The 25,173-nt window shown below is 40.3% G+C and overlaps 1 protein-coding gene across 12 annotated transcripts in view; it reads right to left on the reverse strand.

Moving 5' to 3' along the window:
- AAK1 (AP2 associated kinase 1) overlaps positions 1-25,173 on the reverse strand; it is a 177,344-nt gene that overhangs the window by 10,916 nt on the left and 141,255 nt on the right. For 8 of the 12 annotated variants that reach the window (XM_047851551.1, XM_047851549.1, XM_047851550.1 and 5 more), the window contains 3 exons: positions 22,878-22,973; positions 10,649-10,750; positions 9,527-9,628 (listed from right to left, as the gene is read on the reverse strand). The exons of 1 other annotated variant lie outside the window; for it this stretch is intronic. In XM_047851551.1, the coding sequence (XP_047707507.1) occupies positions 9,527-9,628; positions 10,649-10,750; positions 22,878-22,973 (300 nt within the window). The remainder of the gene's footprint in view (positions 1-9,526; positions 9,629-10,648; positions 10,751-22,877; positions 22,974-25,173) is intronic. 3 more of the 12 variants (XM_047851552.1, XM_047851553.1, XM_047851554.1) reach the window with 3 other exon arrangements.

The following is a 25,173-nucleotide window of genomic DNA, read 5'->3' on the forward strand; positions in this document are numbered from 1 at the left end:
TGACTCATTAAAATGTCCTCAGCAGGTGTCCGCACTTTCCTTGTGCACAGCTACTTACTGCCACTCAACAATGGGTTTAAATCCTTTGTGCAAAAGTAGGTTTTCAGATTAGAAAACAGCAGCTATTTTAAGTTATTTACATCTGTGAACATCAGGCTCCTGGTTGAACAGATAAGTCTTTATTCCCCTGTATGTTTACATAATAAATTGTTTACAGACTTTTTTTATACAATATTTGCGTAGCAGTGTTTAAATTTCATATTTTTACTGTACAAGGTAGCTTCGTGTACCTGTTTGCTTTGTCTTCTTAAGGAGGACATGATAAAGACCTGTGGTAAATATACAACCATGTGATAAGGCGGGGGGGGGGGGGGGGAGGTGCAATAGGGTAGAGCAGAATACTCACAGGAAGAAGAGTAAGGTCAGGATACTACCATCAAAGTGGGAACCAAGGAAGTGTCTTCCATTCAAGCAACTACCACCATTTGGCAACTCTGCATAAGTTAGCATTACCCAAAGAAACTCCTTCCTCCACCTTGGTGAAAGGAAACCCGGGATAAACAAAGTAGTATCTTGTTACAGATTATTTGAAATGGAGGCCATCTGGGATTCATTTTGACTCAAGAAACCCAAGTACATCCAACTTCAGGAACATGACTAGGGTGGAAAATGAAAAGACTAACTTTGTGTTGGTAAAATTATAGTCTCTAGAGAGGAATAAAAGACAGTTTTATATTATCTGGAGTGTTTCAGTAAAGATTTCATTTTAAATATCCCTCTGCTAGTATCTCTGTTCTGCCCGGCAGCCTCTAATTCACTTAATTCAGTACTTTGGGCAATCCTATCATTTTTGTCCCCAAACTAAGTTAGTGGCTACACGAGCCTGGTAATCTTACAGTCAGAGAAAGTTAAAGACTCCTGGAAATTCAGACAAACATCATCAAGGGAGACTTTACTTTGGCCCAAGATACCTATAGTGTGCATTTATTCAGGTGAACTCAGATCCCTCCATACTTCTGGGCTGAGGTCAACCCAGAAGGTCCTCCCCTTCCCATACAATTGCTGAAGGCAGACTGTTCCTGACTTGGGGAAAACTGTTAGTTCGAATCAAAATGATCAATTACCTGTCAGCAGAGCAGGAAAAGAGTATTATAAACAAAACTAATTATTTCATCTTGAGAAAATTCTTCTTGAGTTTGTTTCCCTGTAATTATTAGCAATCCAAGTTCTATAATTCTACTTCAGAAAGAGCCAAGTCCAGTATCAAATGACACTGAACAAAGTGACAACCTCTTTCGGAGGTATTTTAAAATCCACATCTTTCCATTTTCTAAACTACTAAAGACAGGTGAAATTATGGAAGTTCCCTTATTCAGAGGATCAAGGAAATTAAGAATGATAGTTGTCGCTTTCCATTATAAGCTCCTCTCTGGGAATTTTCTGTGGATTATTCCTTTTACTGTCTTTAATAGTAACCACATTTCATCTGAGGTGGGTGGGTGATTTTGCTAAATGTTACCCTAAACCAGGAGTCATGGAAAAAGATCAAGAAAGAGATGCTTCCAGATGCTGAAAGCAATACTAAATGGATAATAATTCAACTGATTTTCCTATACCTTATTACCTTCCTTGATGGTATTTCTAAAGAGAGGAGTTTCAAAAATAACTTAAATGATGGCAGCATCATTAGAGTAAGTATTAGCTTCCCAAGTAAAACCAGATGCCTTTGAATGAAACAACACTCAATTAGCTGTCAAAATTCTGGTATGTCTGCTAAAGAAGTCATTAATTATGATCATAGTTAGAAGTGTCTATTTAAACCTTATCTCCTCCGAGTCCCGTGTTTTTAGAAACACTGGGACCTGAATTGGGTAATCTAGTTATTTGAATCCTTTAAAGAAAAAAAAAAAACAAAAAAAAACGCCAACAATTTGTTATGTGTTCTGGTATAGTTACTACTCTTACACAGTTGGATTAAAGCAAATCAGAAACATATGCTTATAGTATCTGCCCATTTTTAAGTGTCAGATCACTGATTTTATGTTTTAAAAGAATTGAAATCTTCTGACACTGTTTTGTTGGAATAGGTAGGGGTGTGTGAGTAATATTAAAAAAAAGAATCTATGTCCCAAACTGTCCAGTAATGCAGGCTTCTATTCAGTTAACCAAGAAAGAGCAACCCAAGTTAGTAAAAAGTCCATTATAATTCTCTAAAATGTAAATACTGCTACAGTAACAGTAAGAACTACAGAAGGTAACTGAAGAACATCCGGATTATACGAATCCTTCATAGTCCTTCCAAAGCATAACAGTATGTACGGAGAAGTCTAGAATTCCATAAGCTTAAAGACCATCTAGTCCAAACCCATCATTGTATAAAAAAGGAACAATAGCTCTTAGAAGTGAAGAGCCTGCTGAAGGCTGCTTGGCCAGTGACCGGAAAAGGTCAGGGAGAGATCCCAGGTGACCTGGCCTGTCCTGCCCAGGCCTCTTCAGCTGGCCCGTCCTCCGGTTCCATGTGAAATGAAGTGGATGGACTAGAGACTGGTCTCTCCGATCCCTCTTGTGGAGTTCGTATGTCTACCAGTTATCAGCATACCTCACTCATATCAAATAAACCCTTTTAGCTTAGGGATGAAGCTATAAACTAAGGGAGGTCCCATTTGCTGAGTCACTCACATGGATACCTTAGCAGAAAAATAGTTCTTCTCTATGAGGCCCCATTCCTAAAGAACAAACCCAAGATGATTTCATGTCATTATCTCCCTCAGACTTCCTCCATCCAGTCTCTGGCTGCTAGTCCGTTCATTTTCATTAACAGTCTCCATTAAGCTTTATTGAGCCAGATGACTAGATAAGATATCTCAATGCGATTATGGGTAATACATGAAAGGAACAATTTAGAGATACCTAATTTCTAAACTGTACTCTTCATGGTTTCAATTAAATTGAGAAACTAGATATTTCATTATATTTCTAACATGTATATGTATGAAAAAAATCAAATTGGAAAACATAGGCATAAAACATTGTTCTTATTTAAAAATAAACATTTCCTTCATTAGATTATACATTCTTTCTATGTCCAGGAAAAAGAATACAGTTTTGATCTTCAGTAATATTCCTGTCCACAAAGGTACAAACCGAGTCCCATTTTCACTGCTATCCAATCATGGAGAGCTCTTCAAGGATATCTTTTTTTTTTTTTTTTTTTTTTAATCTTCAGCAGGAAGGTGGTGCCTCCCTCAATTTTGGAAATGATCCATTATCCTAATAGAGGGCTTTACTTAGCTCATCTAGTTTCAGCTGGCACAGGAAGTATTTAAAGTCAGGAGGAAGACTGAAAAGATTCAGACTTTTCCTCCGCTGCCTTTCAAAGGCTGCTCTCACATTTCTGGGGTCAAAGCTTGACCTCCAAAGTGCAGTGTTTTGCAGGCTGTTGTTGCTGCACAACTCCCTCCCCCCCCCCCCCCCCCCCCAATAAAGTGCAAACGTGAGGAAGGAGAAACAAAAGTACTAGATAGAGAAACAGGCAAGTGGGCTTGGAATTTTATTTGTACAAATCTGATCAACTAAGAGTTTCCCTTCTGATCATGGAAAACGGCACTCGAGGAAGAGAACCACAGCGGGTTGCTCTGTGCCCACCTCTTTTTCAAAAGGGCAATTTTATAAAATTGCTTTCTATGTAAGGAAAAAAAGATACACTTCAATGAGTAAGTACATATACAGAGGGTGACCATGAGGCATGTTGTCATGTCAGTGCAGGGTCCTTTATTTATTTTATGAACAATATTCTAAGGTTAGTGAGGAACTACGCTTTGTTTTGTTTTTTAATCTAGGAAGCCAAGGAAAACCAACTGAACATATTTCATTGGCTGCATCCTTCAGTTCCAACATCAGAGAGAAAGAAAGGTAAGTAGCCAGAGTCAAATTGTGCCCAGCTTGTAGGCACACTTATTTCTGATTATCTGAAAATAAACAACATGCTTATTCTACAAAGACAGAGGACCTGCTGAAAGCTTAAAGCAACACACAAGTCTACTCAAAATGATTCCATATGTTACACTGTAGGATTGCTGTGTAGTTATACAAGGGAAAGAGGTCAAAACCCTGTACAGACACCTGATATCAGACTTGAAACGCCAAGTGGAAACAGAACTATTCAGCGTCTTCATTTATACACAATTTACAATATTTGATTCAAAATAAAAATCACAAGAAAAATACATCTGTTTCTGCTACAATTCCTTCCCCTCCCCCATCCACCCCCCAGTGAAAAGTCTTCTAATAAAAGGTATCATATTACCACCATTGTCTTGTTTTGGTCTAATTCTGAGATCCCGGCTTGGGACAGTTAACATGAAAAGGAATGGCAATACTTGGGTTTTATATAATGTACACATTTTATCCAAGGATCTCAAGTACTTGCAGTCACGTCTCCAGATCTGAGAAATCACGGTTCAATGGAAGCCAGAATGCTGGATGAATGCTGGGCAGGTTGCATGGGGTGTAAAATCCCTTGGCTAAGTCTATGATCAAACAAGGTCAAAGCTGGTTGGCTAGAGCTGGGCTCAATTTCTCTTTTCAAACATATCCCATCTGTCAGTCAGTTTTACCCTCTCTTAAATCACACACTCATCTCCAGGCTACTGCCTAGAGTTAAGACCAACTGAAGAAGCCATGTCCTCATGATAATGCAGCAGCGTAAAAAGCAAAAACAGAGAAACACATTCATCAGCATCTGGCCAAAGGAGACAGGGGTTGGGAGGACTGGTGTGGGAGGCCATTCCTAGCAAGAATGAGACAAAGGTGTCAGTTCACTAGTTTCAGTTACAGTTAAGCTTTTGGTGGAGTTGATTCCAGCAGAGGTGAAGCTCATGGCATCTAGCGCTTGATTTAAGATAATGCTATTGAAGAGGGGTAATGAGAAAACACAGCAAACTAACAGGGAGGAACTGGCCAAGGAATATCTGGAGGGCCAAAGTGATTTTCTTTCCTTATCATTTCTACAGGAGAAGGCAAGGGGTAGGAGATAAGGGCTGGAGGGCCCCTTATTAGCAGATTTTTTAAAAAATCATTTTTCTTATAACTCCGTAATGAAAATGTATATTACGGTATGAAGGTTACAGAACTGCATCTGCTACTGGGTCACGGCTACAGGTCTATGAGCTGATCCACCAGCAGTAAAGACCTGGCTAGGTTGGGAAGACTGGACTCAGAGCTCCCACTGCTGTTTCTAGAGTGCCCACCTGGAAGTGGAGAAATAGGAGTTCAGTACAAAACACAGAGGGTTAAGGTTTAGATGTGCAGAGCAAGCAAAGGAGAAACAAAACAAAACCCTGGAGAAGCAACAATTTACATCTGCAAACTCTTACGTGTTGATTTTTAAACATATGAGTCGGATATGCACCACCTCCCACCAGAACTTCAGGCACTGTGTGCACACCATACCACAGGCAGAACACCTTGCAGAGAGGATGCTGTTTTCAAATGCCTATACATTTTGCCTGAGAACTGCTGGCTGTACACTAACTTCCTCATGATATCGACTCATCTCTCTGATAAAGTAAAAATCAACAGCTGTTGCTTTGGGGAAAAATCCGTTATTAAGACCACTGCGATAGAAACATGCTTTAAGAAATATAGAGATGGTCCCATGGTAATTCAGTGTCTCATGGCACATTCAAATAGTTATAATCCATCAAAGAGGAAAAAAGATGCTCCACAAATGTCCAAAAGATACAAATGATATCAAAGCACCATGCTTAATCTCTCTGGGAAGAATATTTATTATAGATTATTCAAATCGTGCTAAAAAATGTTCAGTGCTTTTTTTTTTTTTTTAATATATGTATATATGACTTCAGGTTTCTACTGACTAAAGGTCACTTTATTTTTGGCTTGACACTTTGTAAAACCGGGTTTTAGTCCAAGAGTTAAATACTTTTCTTCTCTCTGAATAAACACCACAGTGACGTTTTAAGGTAACTACATCTCCATCTGTATCTGTGTCTCTATCTTATACTGGTCCAGCCCCAAGGCCTGTCATTACCCCAGTTCCCTTCACTAAGTGTTGATGCTTTCTTCCCTCTTGCAGATTAGGCACATTACTATTTTGTAAACAGCTGTGATGCCAAGTTCTTCTCTTTTCCCCATCCTCTCTTTCTTACCTTGTGGGTTTTTGGTTATCAATACAGGAATAGGGTCAAACTCATCTTCTGCCACCTTGTCCGAGCCCTCAGGGACATCAAAACCTGAGATGAGATTACTATCTTCTGCAGCTTAATACAGAATGCAAGTACACAAGCAGAAACAACAGAGGCAGAGATTAGCAAATGAGAGAACATGTCAGAGGCATAAAGTTCCACCTATACAATCGCTGTTGTTTTTGAAGATGAAAATGCTTATTTTCATGAGTGGAAACAAAGGTAGCAAAACTGAAAAATAGGGAAACAGAAAAAAAATGGTTTCAGGCTGGCCATGTTAAGACTTTCATAAATGATTAGGGAGAAGGGTTATAGAATGATCTCTACTACCATTTTAAGACCTTTAATTGTAGTTATTGTGAAATCTCTCTTCAACGTCAGTAATTCACAAAGGCACAGGAATTAGTCATTTATCTTCCTTATTGAGCAAACAGGGGCCTGACTAACAAACAATATTCAAGAAACTCAAAGCTAGGGGCAGGGGGGAGGTAATTAGTAGTAACTGCTGTATACAAGGCAAACAAAATCTTTCTGAAAAGACTTGCTGTCCTATGATTGGGAAGAAAGACTTTCCAACAACTCTGATGCCTCAGGGAATGTTGGGGCCCAAGATCACATGCACTGAGATTTCAAGCAGAAGTCTGTTAGATATCCTTCTCCATTTTGATAAAGACTATCCTACCAGCACAAGCGCTAGCCGAGCACCTATTCTGCAAATGATGCTTCTCTGTAATTACACATTACTGCTGACACACTCCTGCCAGACATAATTGGTTAAAAACACATACTCTATAAAAACATAATCATTTTAATGTTGTCAAGGGTAAAAACAAAACCTCAGCTCTTACCACTGCAAACCATAAACTAATTTTGTTTTGTTTTGTTTTGTTTTTTAAGTAGGCTGTATGCCCAGCGTGAAGCCCAATAAGGGGCTTGAACCACAGCTCTGCGATCAACACCTGAGCTGTTATCAAGAGTTGGACACTTAACTGACTAAGCCACCTGAGAGCCCCAAACTGTTTTTTAGTCATCTCAGGGAGGCTTACTTCTTGAATTTCCTTCAGAAGAAACTTACATTGTTCCTCTTCTATATATGTGCTCCTTCCAGAAAACCAATTTCACTACCCAAGTACAGAAAGAAGGTTAGTGAATGCCTGCATAGAGTAAGCCGGGCTCTGTGCCTCTCACTTCTACAAACAACTCACTGAAGAGAGCCCAATTCAAGCTACTTCTGTCCAGGAGCATTTCACACCAGTATTAACCCAAGAGTAAGAAGTGAAAATGGTAGATCAGAAAGAGAAATCTAGTAACGAATCATGACTCAAAATTTGAAACTTTTATAAGTTCAGTCTTTGAAGACTGACTTTGAGGACTTGGCCTGCTTCTTTAACATAGCAATCCCTACTCAAAAACTTTAAATCGGATTTGATGAAACAATTTTAAGGTCTCAGGCTAACAAGTATCGTATTAATTAATAATAAAAGGGAGTCAGTGGATAGTCAACGCAACCATCTACATGCGTGGACCGCAAAGGTACGTAGCTCTGCCTTTAATGGAGACCATGGACTATGTGCATTCCAGAAGACTGCCAGAAAGCAATGCCTACACCAACCTGTTGTCTAAGCCTTATTAGGTACTCTTCCTGAGAGGGATTCTAACATAAAGGCTAAGAGTACAAACTCAAGTTTTCCATATAGAGGAAGGGGCTAAAAAACTTCACTGCCAGAGACTTTTGGTAAGAAAAATTCTCAGAAATCATTCAGATCTCCTTTAAGGATACACGTGCCCCAGAGGACAGGAAAGCATTTACCTTTATGGGCTGGAGCGGATATCGCTATGGGGGCAAACTCTTCCAGCAGGTCAGTAGTAGGGTTAGAAAGCAAGGAGCAATCAATCAGGGAATCTTCCCCGGTGAGAGAATCTGAGTCCAGATTAACAGCATCCCAGGTCAGTGATGGCATTAAATGGCACACACAATACCATGAGATTAGATCTTAGCCTTTAAGTTACTGCATTTACATGTTATACATATAAGCCAAGGCGAGAAAAGAAAACCAAAAGTAACATATTAAGCCCGCCGAATTTTCATCTATAGTAAGATATATTTCTAGATTCTCTTAACATTAACATATAAATATGGAATAATTCTTTGCTCAGAGGTTGCTGGGTAAGCAAGTATGTGATTTGGATGCCAATAAAACTTTAGCAACTTAGTTCTCAGCAAATGCTATTTGGGAAAAAGGACTTTGCAACTAAAGAGTTTCATTTAAACTTTCCCTAAACATTTATGGGAAAAGGTACTATAGGATGAAGTATCTAAGTTGACTAGGAGGGGATTGTCCCTGACTTATTATTAGCAGAATATGACACGGTTAAACAATACTTTCTAGAACTCAACTAGATCCCCATTTGAAACAAAACAATCTTGCTTCTTACTAGTATTCTTTAAATTTGAATTGCTCCTCTGGACACATGACTTTCACTTTTAGTTAAGGAACAGAAGGAAGGCAAAATTCAGAGTTCAAGTATTTTTCACATACAAGTTGTTCTCCGGGAAAGTTTTCTAAGAGAAAACAGTCAAGTACGCACAAGAGAAAGGAACCACATTATCTTTTATGTTCATTTTTTTCCCACTTAAATGTAAGTTTATTTTCACAGTTCCTAGACTTCCAATGGTTTCTGTTCCAAGTTAGAAAATCAGACTCTTTTGCCAAGGTTGACTATGGACTCGATAAAAATGCAGGTTATCAACTCTGTATTTATGGGCAGTTGAGGAATTCTATTAAGAGCAAATTTTGAAATTCGGGTGAAAGCAATGCTGAATCCAGGGGAAGATTTCAACTCTGCCTACAATTTAACAGCAAACCACCTATCTAGGATTAAAGCACTGTGCTGAGGACAGAATGTCAACACACAGAGCAGTAGCTCCGTGAAGTCACTGACACGGTTGTATAGAAAGACTGAACAGACACCTTAGAGGAGTTAAGGCCATCCTTGTAGCTCAACAGAATTCTTTGGGGAAGGAGGTGGAGGGAACCTGCCACCAGTGAAAAGAATCTTGAATAAATAAACACTGTAACCAGAGAAAGCCCAAGGACCACTCTATAAAGAACATGGCTCCAAAAAGCACTCTGCTCTTTAGCAAGGAAACACGTCACTAAACAGCAAGAAGCCGGGGCTGTAACCATACAGAGCATCCATTCTAGGAGGAACTAACCAGGCTGCAAACTAAGCCCAGGATCATCTGCTACAGGTGGAAAGGCTGGCTCCGAGGGCCACAACAATGACCAGTCCCTGCAGCTGCAGGACACCTGACTGACCTGTGCGGTTCGAGGTCACAGATTCCGTCTGGGATGGAAGGCGCTGGGGTACCGGGGGCTCCAGTCCCGGTATGAGACTCTCAACAGCAACATCGGCTTTTTCTTTTGTGACAGAGCATTAAGAAAGGAGAACAGATGGTAAGGGAAAAGGAGTCAAAACGTTCTTCAGACAATTCTGTGAAGGCTTCCTTCTACAGGTGTCTAAAATGCCAGTCTCGGGCAAGATGGACAGCACAGTAAGTTACTTTATTTCTGCTGCTTTGAGTGTCTGGGCTTCACTGATTGAGCAGGCATGTGCAAGGTTAACCACTATAACTAATCTTGGTGAGTTTCAGTTTTTATAGGTAAATGTAGAACACGCGTCACCCAGCAGATTTCTTCCATGTCAGAAGACATAGGCTGAAAGGCACCATAGTATCTTCCGGTAATTTTGCTTTTCTTAAGGGATAAACTTGGGGGCAGACATCCTCTGTGCCTGGCGAAGGTAACTAGTCCATTTGAAATCCCACCCCATGATGTGGCCGGGAGGTATTCTGCACTGTGTCACATCCCGCAGCTGAAGGCCCATCTCTACAGGGTCATGGCTTTCCTGGGTTCAAGGACTATGTGCCCTGGAGTGCAGGGGCCCTGCACATCTTGTAGTTCATGCCTGCCTTGCTGTAGAAGCACAGGGAAATACCAAACTGAGCAGACTAAGCCCCTGTCCCAGACTCTACTCATGGGGTTTCACCACTGGGCAAGTGTTTTCTGTTTCTGATACGGGGCACATACAGAGGCCTTCTAAAGAAGAATCTGCTAAAGGTAAGGTGCCAGCTTGAAAGCAACTTCTTTCATCAAGCTTCTGTAATTAAATGTGAATTTTTCCATTCCTCCTCATTCATAAGAAATTCCTTTTGGAAATCTCAGGCTATCAAGCAAAGCAAAAATAACAGTGTGGTGCCCCTGGAAAGGCAGGGAAAACACTTCATTTGGGGCGATAACAAATGAGATTAAAGGAGGCTTTGTGGCATTTCCACTCCCCAGCAGGGCCATTCAATAGAGATCTGTTAACCAGGTAGTTATCATTCTCGAAACAGACACATAGATCATGCAGGGCTGAAGAAACAGAGATGATGACTTTACCAATTACAGCATCGGAAGTGCTACCAAAAGGGTCTGTCATAGGCAAGAGGTCAGGGAGCAGGAGAGAAGTGTCAGGAGATTTGAGTCCCTCAATTAGTTTTTCTAGGTTGGGCAGAGAGGTAAAGAGAAAGCAAAAATGCAGTGAGATATTAAAGCAAGCTGAACATTTATCATTTTCTATGCAAACACATTTTGGGGTCAAAATTTTGTATAGATTCATCATAAAAATAAATACTGTTAGTATCTTTTACTGTTAATCACAAATAAGCTTTCAAAGTTCAAAGTTTAAAAATGATTATTTCCCCAACTGAGGTTCATTTTGTAAGTCATTCAAGATACTTCCCTAGGTTTGTTTGTTTTAAAATTTGAGATATAGGGGTGCCTGGGTGGCTCAGTCAGTTAACCGTCCGACTTCGGCTCAGGTCATGATCTCATGGTTCGTGGTTTTGGGTCTTGCAGCAGGCTCTGCCCTGGCAGCTCAGAGCCTGGAACCTGTTTCAGATTCTGTGCCTCCCTCTCTCTGCCCCTCCCCGCTTGTGCTCTGTCTCTCTTTCTCTCTTTCAAAAATAAACAGTTTCAAAAAATTTTGTAAAAAAAATAAATAAAATTTGAAGTATAAAAATTTACCCAAAGGATACAAAAATACATATTCGAAGGGGCACATGTACCCTGACGTTTATAGCAGCACTATCAACAATAGCTAAATTATGGAAGGAGTCCAAATGTCCATTGACTGATGAATGGATAAAGTAGATGTGGTTTGTGTGTGTGTGTGTACACATATATACACATACATATGTATATATGCATGTGTATGTATATATGTATATGCATATGTATATATGTGTGTATATGTGTATATATATATGTATATATGTATATATATGTATATATGTATATATATATAAACAAACAATGGAATATTACTCAGCCATAAAAAGAATGAAATCTTGTCATCTGTAACAACGAGGATGGCATTAGAGTGTACTATGCGAAGTGAAATAAGTCAGAGAAAGATAAACACCATATGATTTCATTCATATGTGGAATTTAAGAAGCAAAACAGATGAACATAGTAGGGAAGACAGAGAGAAAGAGAGAGAGAGAGAGAGAGAGGCAAACCATAAAACAGACTCTTAACCATAAGAACAAACTCAGGGTTGCTGGAGGGGAGGTTGGAGGGGGATGGGTTAAAAGGGTGATGGGTATTAAGGAGGGCACTTGTTGTGATGAGCACTGGGTGTTGTATGTACATAAGCGATGAATCCCTAAATTCTACACCTGAAATTAATATTACACTGTATGCTAACTAACTGGAATTTAAAACTTGAAAAAGAAAAAAATTTTGAGGTATAATTTACACTGAATAAAAGTCAACAATTTCAAGGGCACAATTTGCTGAGTTTTGACAAATGTACACACTCATGTAAGCACCACTGAAATGATGTAAAACATTTTTGTCACCCCCCAAAATACCCTTGTGCCTTATTCTGGTCAGTGCCTTCCTTTTACCCACAGGCCCTGGCAACAACTGAACTGCTTTCTGTCCCTACAGCTTTGCCTTTTCTAGAATTTCCTATAAATGGAACCATGCAGTATGTCGTCTCTTCGGGCTGATGTCCTTGATTTAGCATAATGCTTCTGAGACTTCCCCCCGGTGTGGCGTGTATCGGTAATTTGTTCTGTCTTATGTGGTAGGAGTGCTCCACTGTATGAACGTACCACATTTTATTCAATCATTCACCAGTTGATAAGACATTTGGTTGTTTCTAAATAGTTTTTAGCTATTAAAAATAAAGCTGCCATAAACATATCCATATAAGTATACGTTCATACCCCTTCCTTAGTTGTGAACATTTTTTTTTTGGACTTGCATTTAGAAATGGTTTATAACTCAGCAAATGAATCAAAATATGCCTAAATTAACTTCAACCATCACTCATTGTCTGCCAACGGAGAGTGTGTGACAGGCTGGCACTCTTATCATTCTATGGTCAAATCTCATGAAATTCACGTACACCTGCAGATGGATTACTTTTGATGTCATTTGGCTAAGAAACAAAAGGACGTAAGAAGCCATCAGATTTGTCACACCTAACAATGTGTGATAAGTGCACACATTAAGATTCCTTCATGATTCTTTCAGCCTTGATCCATCAATAAATCTCTATTTACCTTCAACTTATTAATGGTAGAGCATTAACTTGAAACAAAATAATGAGTCGTAGAATCTTACAGAAAGAAGGGAATTAAGGTCTCAAACCTCCTTTTACTTGCAAGGAGGTTAAGGCCACATAAATTCTATAACTTGCCCAGTTAAAGCCTGTTGACATTTTTTTTTTTCTATCACAGAAATACCATGCCATTAAGATAAAACTAAAATTAAAATATTTGAGAAAAAAAAGTGACTTAAAGTTCAAGTATGTGTATATAACGTTTTAATGAATCTGCATTCTTCCAGGCTATCAGGAATCAAGTAAAGATGAAATTGATATTCGTTGAGTGACTGAAACTGAAATTTAGGTGATCTGTAATTTAAGGTGATCTGTAACTACACAGATGAAACAAAATAATGGATTTTAGTGTCTTGGCAAGGTAATTTGCTTTCGTCCACTTAATATACTGCCGAAAAAGATATTTTTATATGTGAGACCAATTTACCATCTTTGGAGTATAAGGCATGTAGGTTATCTTTGAATTAAATGACAATATGCTACATTGCTCATTTACACCTGATTTATATTGAAGAAAGGAAGGAAGGAAAAAAAACAAGTTTTCAACAGCAGGGAAAAAAACCCCAGGGTACTAACCAAGTATACCAGTGTAATCACATCAGCATTAATCTTGCATCGTGCATAACATTCTATTAGCAGACAAGATGTTAAAAATATCTGACAATTTTTAGCATACTGGCAAAAAGAAGATGTTTCCCCAAAAAGTCCAAATTTTGATTATTCTGAACACTAGCTTTTGTTTTATTCCCAAAAGAGCCTCTTTCACATACAGAAAAGTAATTATTTGCTTCTTTCACTTTCAGCACTCATATATTTGCAATCTTATGAAGAAACGGATAAAAAGCAATGACCCCAAATTACTTGCTTATCTTTCACACAGCAGTTTATCCAGGTGCAAAACCTTAGGCTAGCCACATTCAGAGTGTGAATTCTAGCCACTCCAGTGACTGGTTGTTACCGTGAGGCTGTTCCTTTAACTTCTGTCTTTACCTCAACTGTAAAATGGGAGATACCTCCCACCATCCTTCTGTATTGGTCACTCAAGTATCATCTCTTCTAAGCCTTTCCCTGTCCTCCCTGCCACATCAGGAAACTTCTGGAGCCCTCTGCACTCTCTTCTCTTGCAGCCCTTACAATGTGACTGAAGGCAGAGAAGGTATGTTATTAATCTCTGTATCCCCAGTTCTCGGTCTCCTCTCATACCCTATGTCACATGTCTGTGGCCTCACTGGGGAGGTGAGGAGAATGGGCGATCAGGTGGAGAGTCAGGTACCTCAGCAAGAATCGACTATTTTCATTATTTGTTAGCAAAAAGCTGATGTGAGGGGCTAAAAAAGTGTGTGTGTGCATACATGTGTGCATGTGTTGTGTGGTGAGATAGAACAGGGTGGGGATGGGCTAAGCTGCCAAATGTAGAGAGGCTTATCTTCTGACCAAACAGTAACATGCTATTCACATGGATGATCTGTGATGACACTCGAATACTGGAATGTGGGAAGGAGGAGCAGGGACAGAGCAATAGCAGACAGAAAACTAGGAGTGGGAGCACAGAGCCACGGCCTAAGTAAGGTGGACAGCATGTACAAAACCAGTCTGTCCCACCCTCAGCACTACTGAAATGACAGAAGACTCTCAGTTACTCCGTGTGGGTGCCCAGGTGCCACCGGAACTACTGTCATCACTTCCATGTGCAGTTCAAGGTCAAACACTTTCATTCATTATTCACAAAACACCCTGGGTGTGGGAATATGATAGAGTCGAGAAGAATGGACATAGACACTGTGAGAATGTGTGACTTGCCCAAAGTCATAGATGGGACATGGTAGAGCCCGCACTTGATTTCACGGTTTCCCTCACGTGCTGCCTACAGGGTCTGCCTGTCTCCATTGACACAGGAGAACAGGTCTTCACATAGACATGGTCCCATGCCCAACGGCCAAGTTATCAAAGACATGTTGGCCCTGGAAGGAGCCTCGGATCTTATTCAATTAGCCTTCTCATTTACAGATGAAGAAACTAGCTCCAGAAAGGTGAAGCCACCTGCCTGAGAGCTAACAGCGGGTCAGCCACAGAGCTAGCTAGGACTGTGGCCCAGACCTTCTACACACTAGAGATTCAGTCCTCTGGCTTAACTAAAGCTTTGGTTGCTTCAAAATGTAAAGCCATTAGAAGAAGTCACACCTCAAGCTATTACGGCTCATTTTTGGTCACTGTAAATGAAGAACTTGAGAACAGGGTATCATGGGAGGCACGAGAAAGGCTACAGGAGGCTGAGAGTTTATAGCCAGAGCCTGCAGGCCTCACACGTGAATCGAGGGCCAGCCTTGATATCACTCGTGTTAGGACTTCTGTTTTATGAAGACACTCTGAGACTATGTGGCATGAAGGGGATGGGTGGGGAGGAGCAGTGCAGAGAAGAGAGTGGTAAATTTAGGAACGTGTGCAGGAAGCATTAAGATCCCAAACCTCAAACAAGTTCTCCACAGGCATTTTGCAACCTGTTGATATCTAATGGAGCCACAGATGCCTGGGATAACACTAGTGAGAATGGGTGAGATTCTAGGTTTTACTCAAATGCTTTGGTATGAGACCAGAAAAAGCAGAATTCCTTGAATAAAGTGAAATGTGAGAGGAGGCAGCATGGTCCGCCAGACAGAAAGAAAAGGCACAAAGAGACAGAGACCTGGGCTCTGCACTAAGTTGCTGTGATACTTTGGGCAAGCCATCATTGTTCTCTGGATCTAAGTTTTTCTTATTGATAATATGATAAGATGAAGATACACTTAAAGGTCCTATCCACCTCTAAAAGCCAATCGTCCAGGGGAAAAACAGGGAGCAGGAACTAACCAGCTACTTAGAAGACGGACTGCTTACAGAAGAAACTGGAGATCTGAACTGGCAGCGGCCGTGGGGAAGGACCCTTGGAGGGCACCGTGGCAGAATGGGCAGGAAGGAAGATGACTGCCCCAAGACAGCTGTTCAACACACAAACTCAGCCCAGATACCCATGGCCAGGGGAACAGGGTGAGAAGGTGGAGGAATATTTAAGCTAGATCCTCATTTGAAAAAAGAACGGATGTCTTAAAAAAAAAAAAGCAAAGGGAAAAAAAACCAGAAACCAAGAAACAGAATCTTTAAATTTTTTTTAATGTTTATTTATTTTTGACAGAGAGAGACAGAGAGAGAGACAGAGCGTGAGGGGGGAGGGGCAGAGAGAGAGGGGGACACAGAATCCGAAGCAGGCTCCAGGCTCTGAGCTGTCAGCACAGAGCCCAACACGGGGCTCGAACTCACAGACAGCGAGATCATGCCCTAAGCCAAAGTCAGATGCTCAACCGATTAGCCACACAGGTGCCTCGCAGACTCTTAACTATAGAGAACAAACTGATAGTTACCAGAGGGGAGGTGGGTGAACTAGGTGATGGGGATTAAGGAGTCCACTTGTGATAAACACCGGGTGACGGAACTGTGGAATCATGATATTGTACGTGTGAAACTAATTAACACTGTATGTTAACTATACTGGAATTTAAAATAAAATTACATTTAGAAAAAAGGAAAAAACACATGTTTCTTGTTTGATCCCTTATTACAAAAGTAATACATGTTTATTGTGGAAACTTGGGAAATACGGAGAAAACAAAGGGTAAAAGTAAAAACGACCTATAATCTCACTTCGAGAGATACCCGCTATTAACAGTTTTTAGAGAATACCCCTCCAATCTTTTCCTCTAAATTCTGATTGTTTGATAAATATTTCAGCATACCCATATTTTCTCAGAATAGTATTTTAGGAAAGAAAAGAGAAAGTAAACGATTAGGATCTGAGTGTAGTCCATTTTATTACACGTTCATCAAGCCCGAGGTGGTGGGGTCTTCACTCTTTACCAAGCTAATGGCAGAGGTTATGGCATCCCATTGTTTCATAATTGGCTCTTCTTGGATTCATCATAATGATGAACTTTAAAATATATATCTATATTGTTGGTAATTTCTATCTCTTCTTTTATGAAGATTATCTACTCATATTTTTCTGTTGGTGGTATTTCTTATCACATCCCCATTACTATACTCAGTTCTTTCTCAAGTTTCTAGGGTTCCCAAATAAGAACGAGTCAGGTTAAGAGCATGGAGTTGGGCTGAAATCACGGTGAAAGGACCGAGAAGATGGACCCGTGAAGCAAAGTGGGCACAGAGTGAGTTAGCCCGGCCAATGGAAGCTGAGAATGCTTTTAAAGGAGAGTGTTGCTAGTACTTTGAAAAATTAAGAGCAGACTTAGAAAAAGGATCTTTTGAGCACCTTCCTCTCTCCTCTCAAGCATAATAATTCAAGTGGCATTGGGGACTAGGGAAGAGAGGAAAAGGTAGGAATCAATCCACTCCAAAGTCTTCTCTTAGGTTTCTTTCAAGACTTACTGAAAGTATCAACCACAAAGCAAGAAGGTAATAAATCCTTCATAAAAGCATCTAAGGTTAGATAATCAAAACTGCTTCCTGATGGGAGACTGGAATATAGTACAAGCTGTGAGCTTTCTCTCTTTCCAAACATCAAAAGAGAGGATAGGTATCTATTTAGAGGCTAAAAAGGTTAAGGGTTTGCTCAAGAGCCATTCCAGGCCTAATGAGGAATTTGACCACGAACAGTAAAGCAGGTTGATCTAATGAACAGGAAAAGCCTGATGCCAGCCCCCATCAGAAAAGATGATTTGGCTGCTACAGCTTCGTGGCTTCGGAAATTTACATCTTGTCTGAAGTCTTGTGATGAGAGATGCTGTTTTTAAAATGCAGTCACTCTAAATAGTTCCTATCATTGAGAAACTAGACACTAGACTGTCTGTAACATCTGCAAGATGGAAGCAAAAGTCAGCCACCATGCCCCATTCCAGGTTCATTTTAGGGAACTGAATCTGCGGAAAGAGAAACTTTCCAGAGCAAAGACACATAGGTAATCAACCTTGGACTTTTCAATATCATGAAATAGCAGTTGGAAGTGAGGAATATGCCAGGAAGATAGCTCTGAGAGGAATGCTTATCTTCACAACAAACCACTAAGAAAACACAGCTTCTCCTGTGGACTTTTTGAGAGATGATGAACTACCATAAACCAGGAGGTACATTTTTAAAAAGCTGTTGATTCTAGGAAGTGGCACTTATGAGGCAACCAATGCCTGCTTGCTGAGTCTTGTGGAACACTGATGTTGAGAAGTCAGCATTAAGGAGCTGCTATGAAAATCTTTTCCTCAAACTCTAGTGCTCTGCCCGTAGGGATGTAAAAAGATGTAGTCGCTATGGAAAATAATATGGTGGTTCCTCAAAAAGTAAAAACTAGGGGCGCCTGGGTGGCGCAGTCGGTTAAGCGTCCGACTTCAGCCAGGTCACAATCTCGCGGTCCGTGAGTTTGAGCCCCGTGTCAGGCTCTGGGCTGATGGCTCAGAGCCTGGAGCCTGTTTCTGATTCTGTGTCTCCCTCTCTCTCTGCCCCTCCCCCGTTCATGCTCTGTCTCTCTCTGTCCCAAAAATAAATAAACGTTGAAAAAAAAATTAAAAAAAAAAAAAAAGTAAAAACTAGAATTACCATAGGACCTGGCAATTCCATATCCAGATACATACCCAAAAGAATCTCGGGTCTTGAAGAGACATTTGCATACCCATGCTCATGGGAGCATTTTCACAATAACCCAAGAGAGGCAACCCAAGTGGCTGTGGAAGCAACCCAAGTGGCCAACAAAAGAGGAATGGATAAACAGAATGTGGTACACATATACAATGGAATGTTATTCAGCCTTCAAAAGGAAGGAAATTCTGACATATTCTTCAACATGGATGAACCTTGAGGACATTATGTTAAGTGAAATAAACCAGTCACAAAAAGACAAATACTGTATGATTCTACCTATATGAGGTATCTAGAGTAGTCAAATTCAGAGAGGAAGAAAGCAGAATGTGGTTGCCAGGGGCTGCAGGAAAGGAGGAAGGAGAGTTACAGGTGGAGAGTTTCAGTTTTGTGAGATTAAACCAGTTCCGTGGATGGATGATGATGGTTGCAAAACAATGTGAAGACTAAATGCCACTGAACTGTCCACTTTAAAATGGTAAATTTTGTGTTATGTGTATTTTACCAGTTTAAAAAAACAAAAGATTAAATCCTTCAGCCAGTTTTCAGAGAAAATTCCCCATTCTCTTCTACTGTATTTTAAATTTGGTACCACCTATAGCTTATCTAACACAAAGAGAAGGAAAAATAAACACACAGCATATGAGCATCAATGAAATACTTTGAGACTCACCAGAGCTAGGCTTCATTTGGCAGCTCTGTGAGCACACAAATGCTCATGGCTGTGATTTTTTTTAATGCCAGATTTTCTAAGAAAATGTGTTTTATGATGCTTTGGAAAACAGAAATGGTCCTAAAAGAAATAAAACCCAAACAAATCCAATTACCCAATGCCCCTTTACCCACAGTTTAATAATCATTATATCAAGGAAGTCTATTTCAATGGCTCTCAGTTGTGCAAAGGTGAAAGGTTATAAAGCAAGTTTAATTTCTGTAAGAGAAAAACATTATTGCCTAAGACTTTTCATAACTAGGACTGCCCCATGGGGAATAAGGGCTCAGAACCAAAGTCTACACCATTTCCTATCTTTATACTAATTTAAAGTTTACAGCGCAATTCCAAATACATGCTTCCATCTGGCCCTCACAAGCCACTCCATGAGGTAGGTTTTAAAATAGTTTTAATTTTGAGGAGAAGAACACAGAGTTTAAGTGATTTGATCAAAATCACCAAGCCACGATGTGGGTAGAGCCCAGGTCTGAAAAGTTCAAGCCCACTTTTGTATTTCCCTAAACCTTAATTTTAGCTTTGCAGTCGAAGGCTTTATTGACCCCCAGACAGGGAGGTTTCACTGGCTGGGGCGTGAGGCCATTAAAAGGAATGTGTGCAGCAGCACAGTCCCAACAGCACCAGTGTCTCACTTTCTCACCCGGAACATGAGATTATTACTTGACAAACCTACCAGTCCGTCTTCTTTGTAGAATCAGAGGAAATTACATGGGAGGGCATTTTAAAAGCATCAAATAAAATGTTAAGTCATTAAAAGGCATAGAGTGGTCAGGAGACGAAGATTTCATGACTCTTTTATCATCAGGAAGGTAGAGTGTGGAGGGAAGCATGTATACAAAACAAACAGCCCTAAAAGTGTGACTGGTACCCACGGTGGTCTGGAAGTAGTGACAAACTGGGTGTTTTAGGGGGGCCGGAAGAGGGGAGAAAAACTTGCAGTTTGTTGAGGTCCCAGAGCCCTACACTCTCAGGCCTCGCCTCAGACATTTCAAGATGCTAAGGAAGGAGGTAGGGTAATCCCATCCATATCCTATCGATATCCTTGGATTAAAAGGCTACAGAATTGAATGGTGTTACAGGCAGAACATTACAGTACATACATTAATCAGACACAGCTGCAAGACACCATGCTCAGCCCAGATTCTGGGGGGCTCGACAAAGGGCTGGAGGTGAAGAATCTTCTAAACCTGGCTACTGCTTTCACTCCAGGGTTTGTGGGCTGTACCTTCATTTATTCACCCTCCGAGAGTGGGTGAGAGGCCTGGCTGGGAGTTGGCAGAGGCCCAGGTAGAAAACTATGAAGCCAGGAGTCTGGTGTTTGGGAGTTGGGGACACAAATGGAGAGCAATGGGGCTGCCATAAGCCTTTCAGCCTCAGGTTTTACTTTGTTCATTCATCCAATCTGCAAATATTCATAGAGCACCAATCTACCCGCCAGTGTTCTTAGCACTGGCAGAGCAGTGCTGGATCAGACAGCAAGGTCGCTCCCTCAGGACACTGACATCTTGGCGGGGAAAGACAGATAATGGACCAATGAAAACAATGCCATGACAAATGCTATGAAGAAAAAAGCCAGGAAGTGTGACTGAGAGTGCTGTGGGATCACGACAGGCCTGAGAAGATAGCATTTAAGCTGAGACCCAAATGTCAGATGATAAGAAGGAACAGATATAGAGAAAAAGCTTTCCAGGCAGAGTATCAGCACGTGCAAAGGCCCTGAAGTGGGAACAAGCTGAGACTGTTGGAAGAAAGACTAAAGAAAAGAATATTATGAGCTCAGGTTAGAGGGGTGGCCAGAGAGCTAATCAGATTAGTTAGGGCCTTTTAGGTCTTGGTAAAAAGTCTGGATTTTACTCTCAGTGATATGGAAATTCATGGGAGCACAAAGGAGTGACATTTCTAATTTATGTTTTCAGATGAGTCTGGTCTGACAGATCATAAAACAAATAAGACACCCCTGTAATTCTCAATTAGAATATTCCATTAATAGATCTCTTATTAAAATCCAAGAGGAGTCATGGATTAATTGGTATGAAAGTGTATACCAGTATCACTTTAGCAGGAATCTACCAGAAAAAGAGAAATATGGAGGATCAGGAGACAGGAAAGATAACAATGCAGAAGGCAGGATGGTGGCCAGCTACCTATGGTGCCTCCCAGGCTTATCTTTACAACTCATCTCTACAACTGGGAGTTGATATCGTGAGCCACCTCACGTCTGTGCCTGGCTCGTCACCCCGATCCAGAGGGCACCCTGTGACAGTTGTGGGGGACAGCTACCTGCCTGTGGGCCCTCATCTTCCGGCCTGTGCCAAGAGGTGTCCCTTCCAGCGTCTGCAGCCCACGGGCCATCTGGGAAAGAGCAAGGCAAGAGCCTGAGGGGTATCAAAGGGAAAATGCCTCGATAACCCCTTTTCTTTGTCTGATCCCATGACTGCCACGACAGGGAGGAAAAAGAGGCCAGTGGGCTCCAGCCTGAGTTCGCAGCCCATACCTTTCTAGCTTGAAAATGGCTTGTCTAGGTACTGCCCAGCATGCCTGAATGATACAACAGAGAAAAGGACCTCTACTTGATTCCTTCTTCCCTTTCCTTTAACTATCCTATACTGAATCATTTCTCAGCGACCTTAGGTATTTTTGACCTACATCGAGCTCCAGCAAGCTATGAAGTTACACAATACTACTTGATCAAGGCAAGTTTTTGCTTCCCCTAAGGAGGGTCAACAGATTGCCTAAAGAAATAAAAACTGTAATGGTACCCTTGCTGCAGTCTGTCTTAGTACATAGATGATACAAACGTCACAATCATTTCCAGTCTTGAATCAATCAAATACCTTCAACATTCTGGGAGAGAAGAAGAACCAAGCAGATCCTATTAGTTTAAAACCGAGAGAATAGGCAAAGGTAAGAATAAGAAGAAAAACTACCAGAAACAAAATGACTGCTAGATGCTTCTAAAGAGTTGGATCTATTCAAAAAGACTGGTAGAGAAAAGAAAGGGTGGCTTCTGTGTCTCACATCATGCTCCCACCCCCACCCCTAAAAGGATGGGGAAGAGAGTAGGGAGAGAAATCACTGGCAGTCATGAAATGCTAGTATCCAATTGGCAAGTATCCAATTATTGTTTCAAAAGCTGTCTCAACCAGAACACACTAACAATTTCTTCCTTTTTTAGACTGCTCACTTAAAAATCAGATATGGTAGACCTAAAGCGATATTCGAACTCATGCAGTCCAAATTACTTCACCGATGAAGAGTCAAGTCCAGAAGGTTTTCAGATAGGTGAAGTGCCAGGAAGGGAACCTGGGTCTCCTGACTCATATTCCCTTTAACTTTTATTATGTATTTTTATTTAGAAAATAAAAGCCCATTATAGGAAAATCAGTACTGGCCAGGAAATTATCATATAACCACTATTGGCATTTTGTTCCTTCTATCACATGCTTACAGGTCCCCCTCGACATGTTACAATCATATTAGACTATGTTCTTTCCAATACACAGGCCCTCCCATTACCAAAAAATATACAATAGAACCTATTAATAGGCCTTGGAATTCACATCCTTTTCATGGAGTGTTTAAACAACTCTCAAGAAACCCTGGAACACAAGAAATCAACCTGCTTAGGCTCAGAGCAGCTCTGTTTACCTACCTGGTGCATCAGGTACTTGAAGAGGGATAAAAGGATCAGATACACTTAGAAGTGGGAGGCTAGAGTCCACAGTCTGCCCACCCTTCCTTTTTTCAGCTGGAGTGGGTTGGAGGGGAAGAAAGGGTCAAGGAGAGAAAAAAAAAGAGAAAAGCAGAAAACATCAAGTCAATCTAGATGAATTTAGCATCTATTAACCCAACAGCTCAAATTGCAGAGTAAATCTAAACTTAGAGGCAGAAGAAAGATGGATGAGCGGATATAATCCAGGGAAAAGGCAAAATATGTATGAGATATATAATCCAGTCCTTGCAACATACTCAAAGATGTAATTAATGATAAAACTAGTACTATATTCATACCCCTGAAATTCTACTTCTTCTTTGTGTGGAAGCCTATGGTGGTCTCTTCCAGAATTCCTGTGGCGATTATTATCCATATCACACATTTTGGCATATAAACAAACACTGCCTGTTTTGTAATCTAGCACGTATGTATACATACTTCCAACGTGCCCTTTACCCTCTTGAGGTCATGGTATCACCAAATGTCTAGGCATGCTAGGCAGAAAGACAGAAAGAAACAGAAATAGACTTCCTGCCTGTTGCAAGCCCTAACCTCTGGACTACATCTAACATTTATTGACATTTATTCTGTATCTGGCAAACTCACAGATTTATAGAAATCTATACACTGTATGGGATATCAGGGCTTAAAGGGATCTTAGGATTTTCTAGCACAATTTTCTTCCTTTACAGAAAAGAAAACGAAGCCCAGAAGTTAAAAGACTAGCCAGAGGTCTATCAGCAAACCCAGGATCAGAACACAGGTTTGCTGGTTTCTACTTTACTATTCTTTACGCTGCATTTTAATATTCAGTTTGCTCAGTAATTAAAATCTCTATAGAGTGGGTTTTTTAAAACTTTTTATTTTCAAATAATTATGAAATCATAGGAAATTGCTGTACATAGCGTCCTGGGAACCTTCTTCAACCAGTTTTTCCTTCCATGGTGAGATCTTTTACAACTGTAGGACAAAATCGCTGACATTGTTACAATATTGTCAACTAATTTTATTCAGTTTTCACATGCACTCTCTGGGTGTGTATAGTTCTTTGCAATTAGACCCTATGTATAGATTAGCATAGGCACCACCACAATGATATAGAATTGTTCCATCAAACAAAAGGACCTCCTTGTTGTTTTCCTTTATAGTCACACACTCCTTATTCCAGTACCTACCTCTTGGAATTCACTAATCTGTTCTCAATCTCTATAATTTTGTCATTTTGAGAAGGTTATTAAAGAGGGTTTTTAAGTTGCTTTAAAGGTAGATGGAGGAAGACAGGGATAAAATCACTGCTCTTAAAATCTCTAAAAAATTTTTTAAACGAGACACAATGAAATATATTAAAAGAAAAAAAAACAAATTATATAACTGGATACATTCATCTTCAAAAAAAGTATATATGTGCAGAAATAAAATTATGGACACAAATACTGTAAAATGTCAGCAATGTTCTCTTGGAGTGGGATTGTGAGTTCTTTTATCTTGCTTCTTTGGGCTTTTAGTCATTTTTCCAAAATTACACTAACGAATGTATATAACTTAACAGAAAAATATGTTAAATAAAGAGGCACAATGTCAAGTTCCAGATGTCTGTTGCAACATATGGACACAGTTCATCAACATTTTTGCAGCTTTTACCATAAAAAATGTTTAAAATAACCCTTCTGCCATCCTCCCTGACTTATGAAATTTCCTGTTTATTTCCTTCCTTGTTGATCAGATGGTTTAAAATCAGTGAACAGTCTGAGCTTGGTTAGAAAACTCGTAGAAAATGGTGCTATCCTATATTTCATACAAATGAGGACATATTAATTTCTGGGGTTTAGATATAATTTTCTTTCTTTAAAAATTTTCTTTTAACGTTGATTTATTTCTGAGAGAGAGACAGAGCATGAGCAGGGGAGGGGCAGAGAGAGAGGGAGACACAGAATACGAAGCAGGCTCCAGGCTCTGAGCTGTCAGCACAGAGCCCGACGCGGGGCTTGAACTCACAAACCATGAGATCATGACCTGAGTTGAAGTTGTATGCTTAACTGACTGAGCCACCCAGGAGCCCCTATAATTTTCCTTCTTGTGTAAAGAATGAAAAGTGTCACAAACACAAAAAGTTTATACCACAGACAAGAAAGAAGGAAAAATACCACATGTTCATTTAAAAAGACTGGATAAGATGAAAAAAATATGAAGATGTTTTATAATGTTTGTAAAAAGCTTAGTGTCACTGATTTAC

The sequence above is a fragment of the Prionailurus viverrinus genome, chromosome A3 (assembly GCF_022837055.1).
Source record: "Prionailurus viverrinus isolate Anna chromosome A3, UM_Priviv_1.0, whole genome shotgun sequence".
NCBI classification, from domain to species: Eukaryota; Metazoa; Chordata; class Mammalia; order Carnivora; family Felidae; genus Prionailurus; species Prionailurus viverrinus.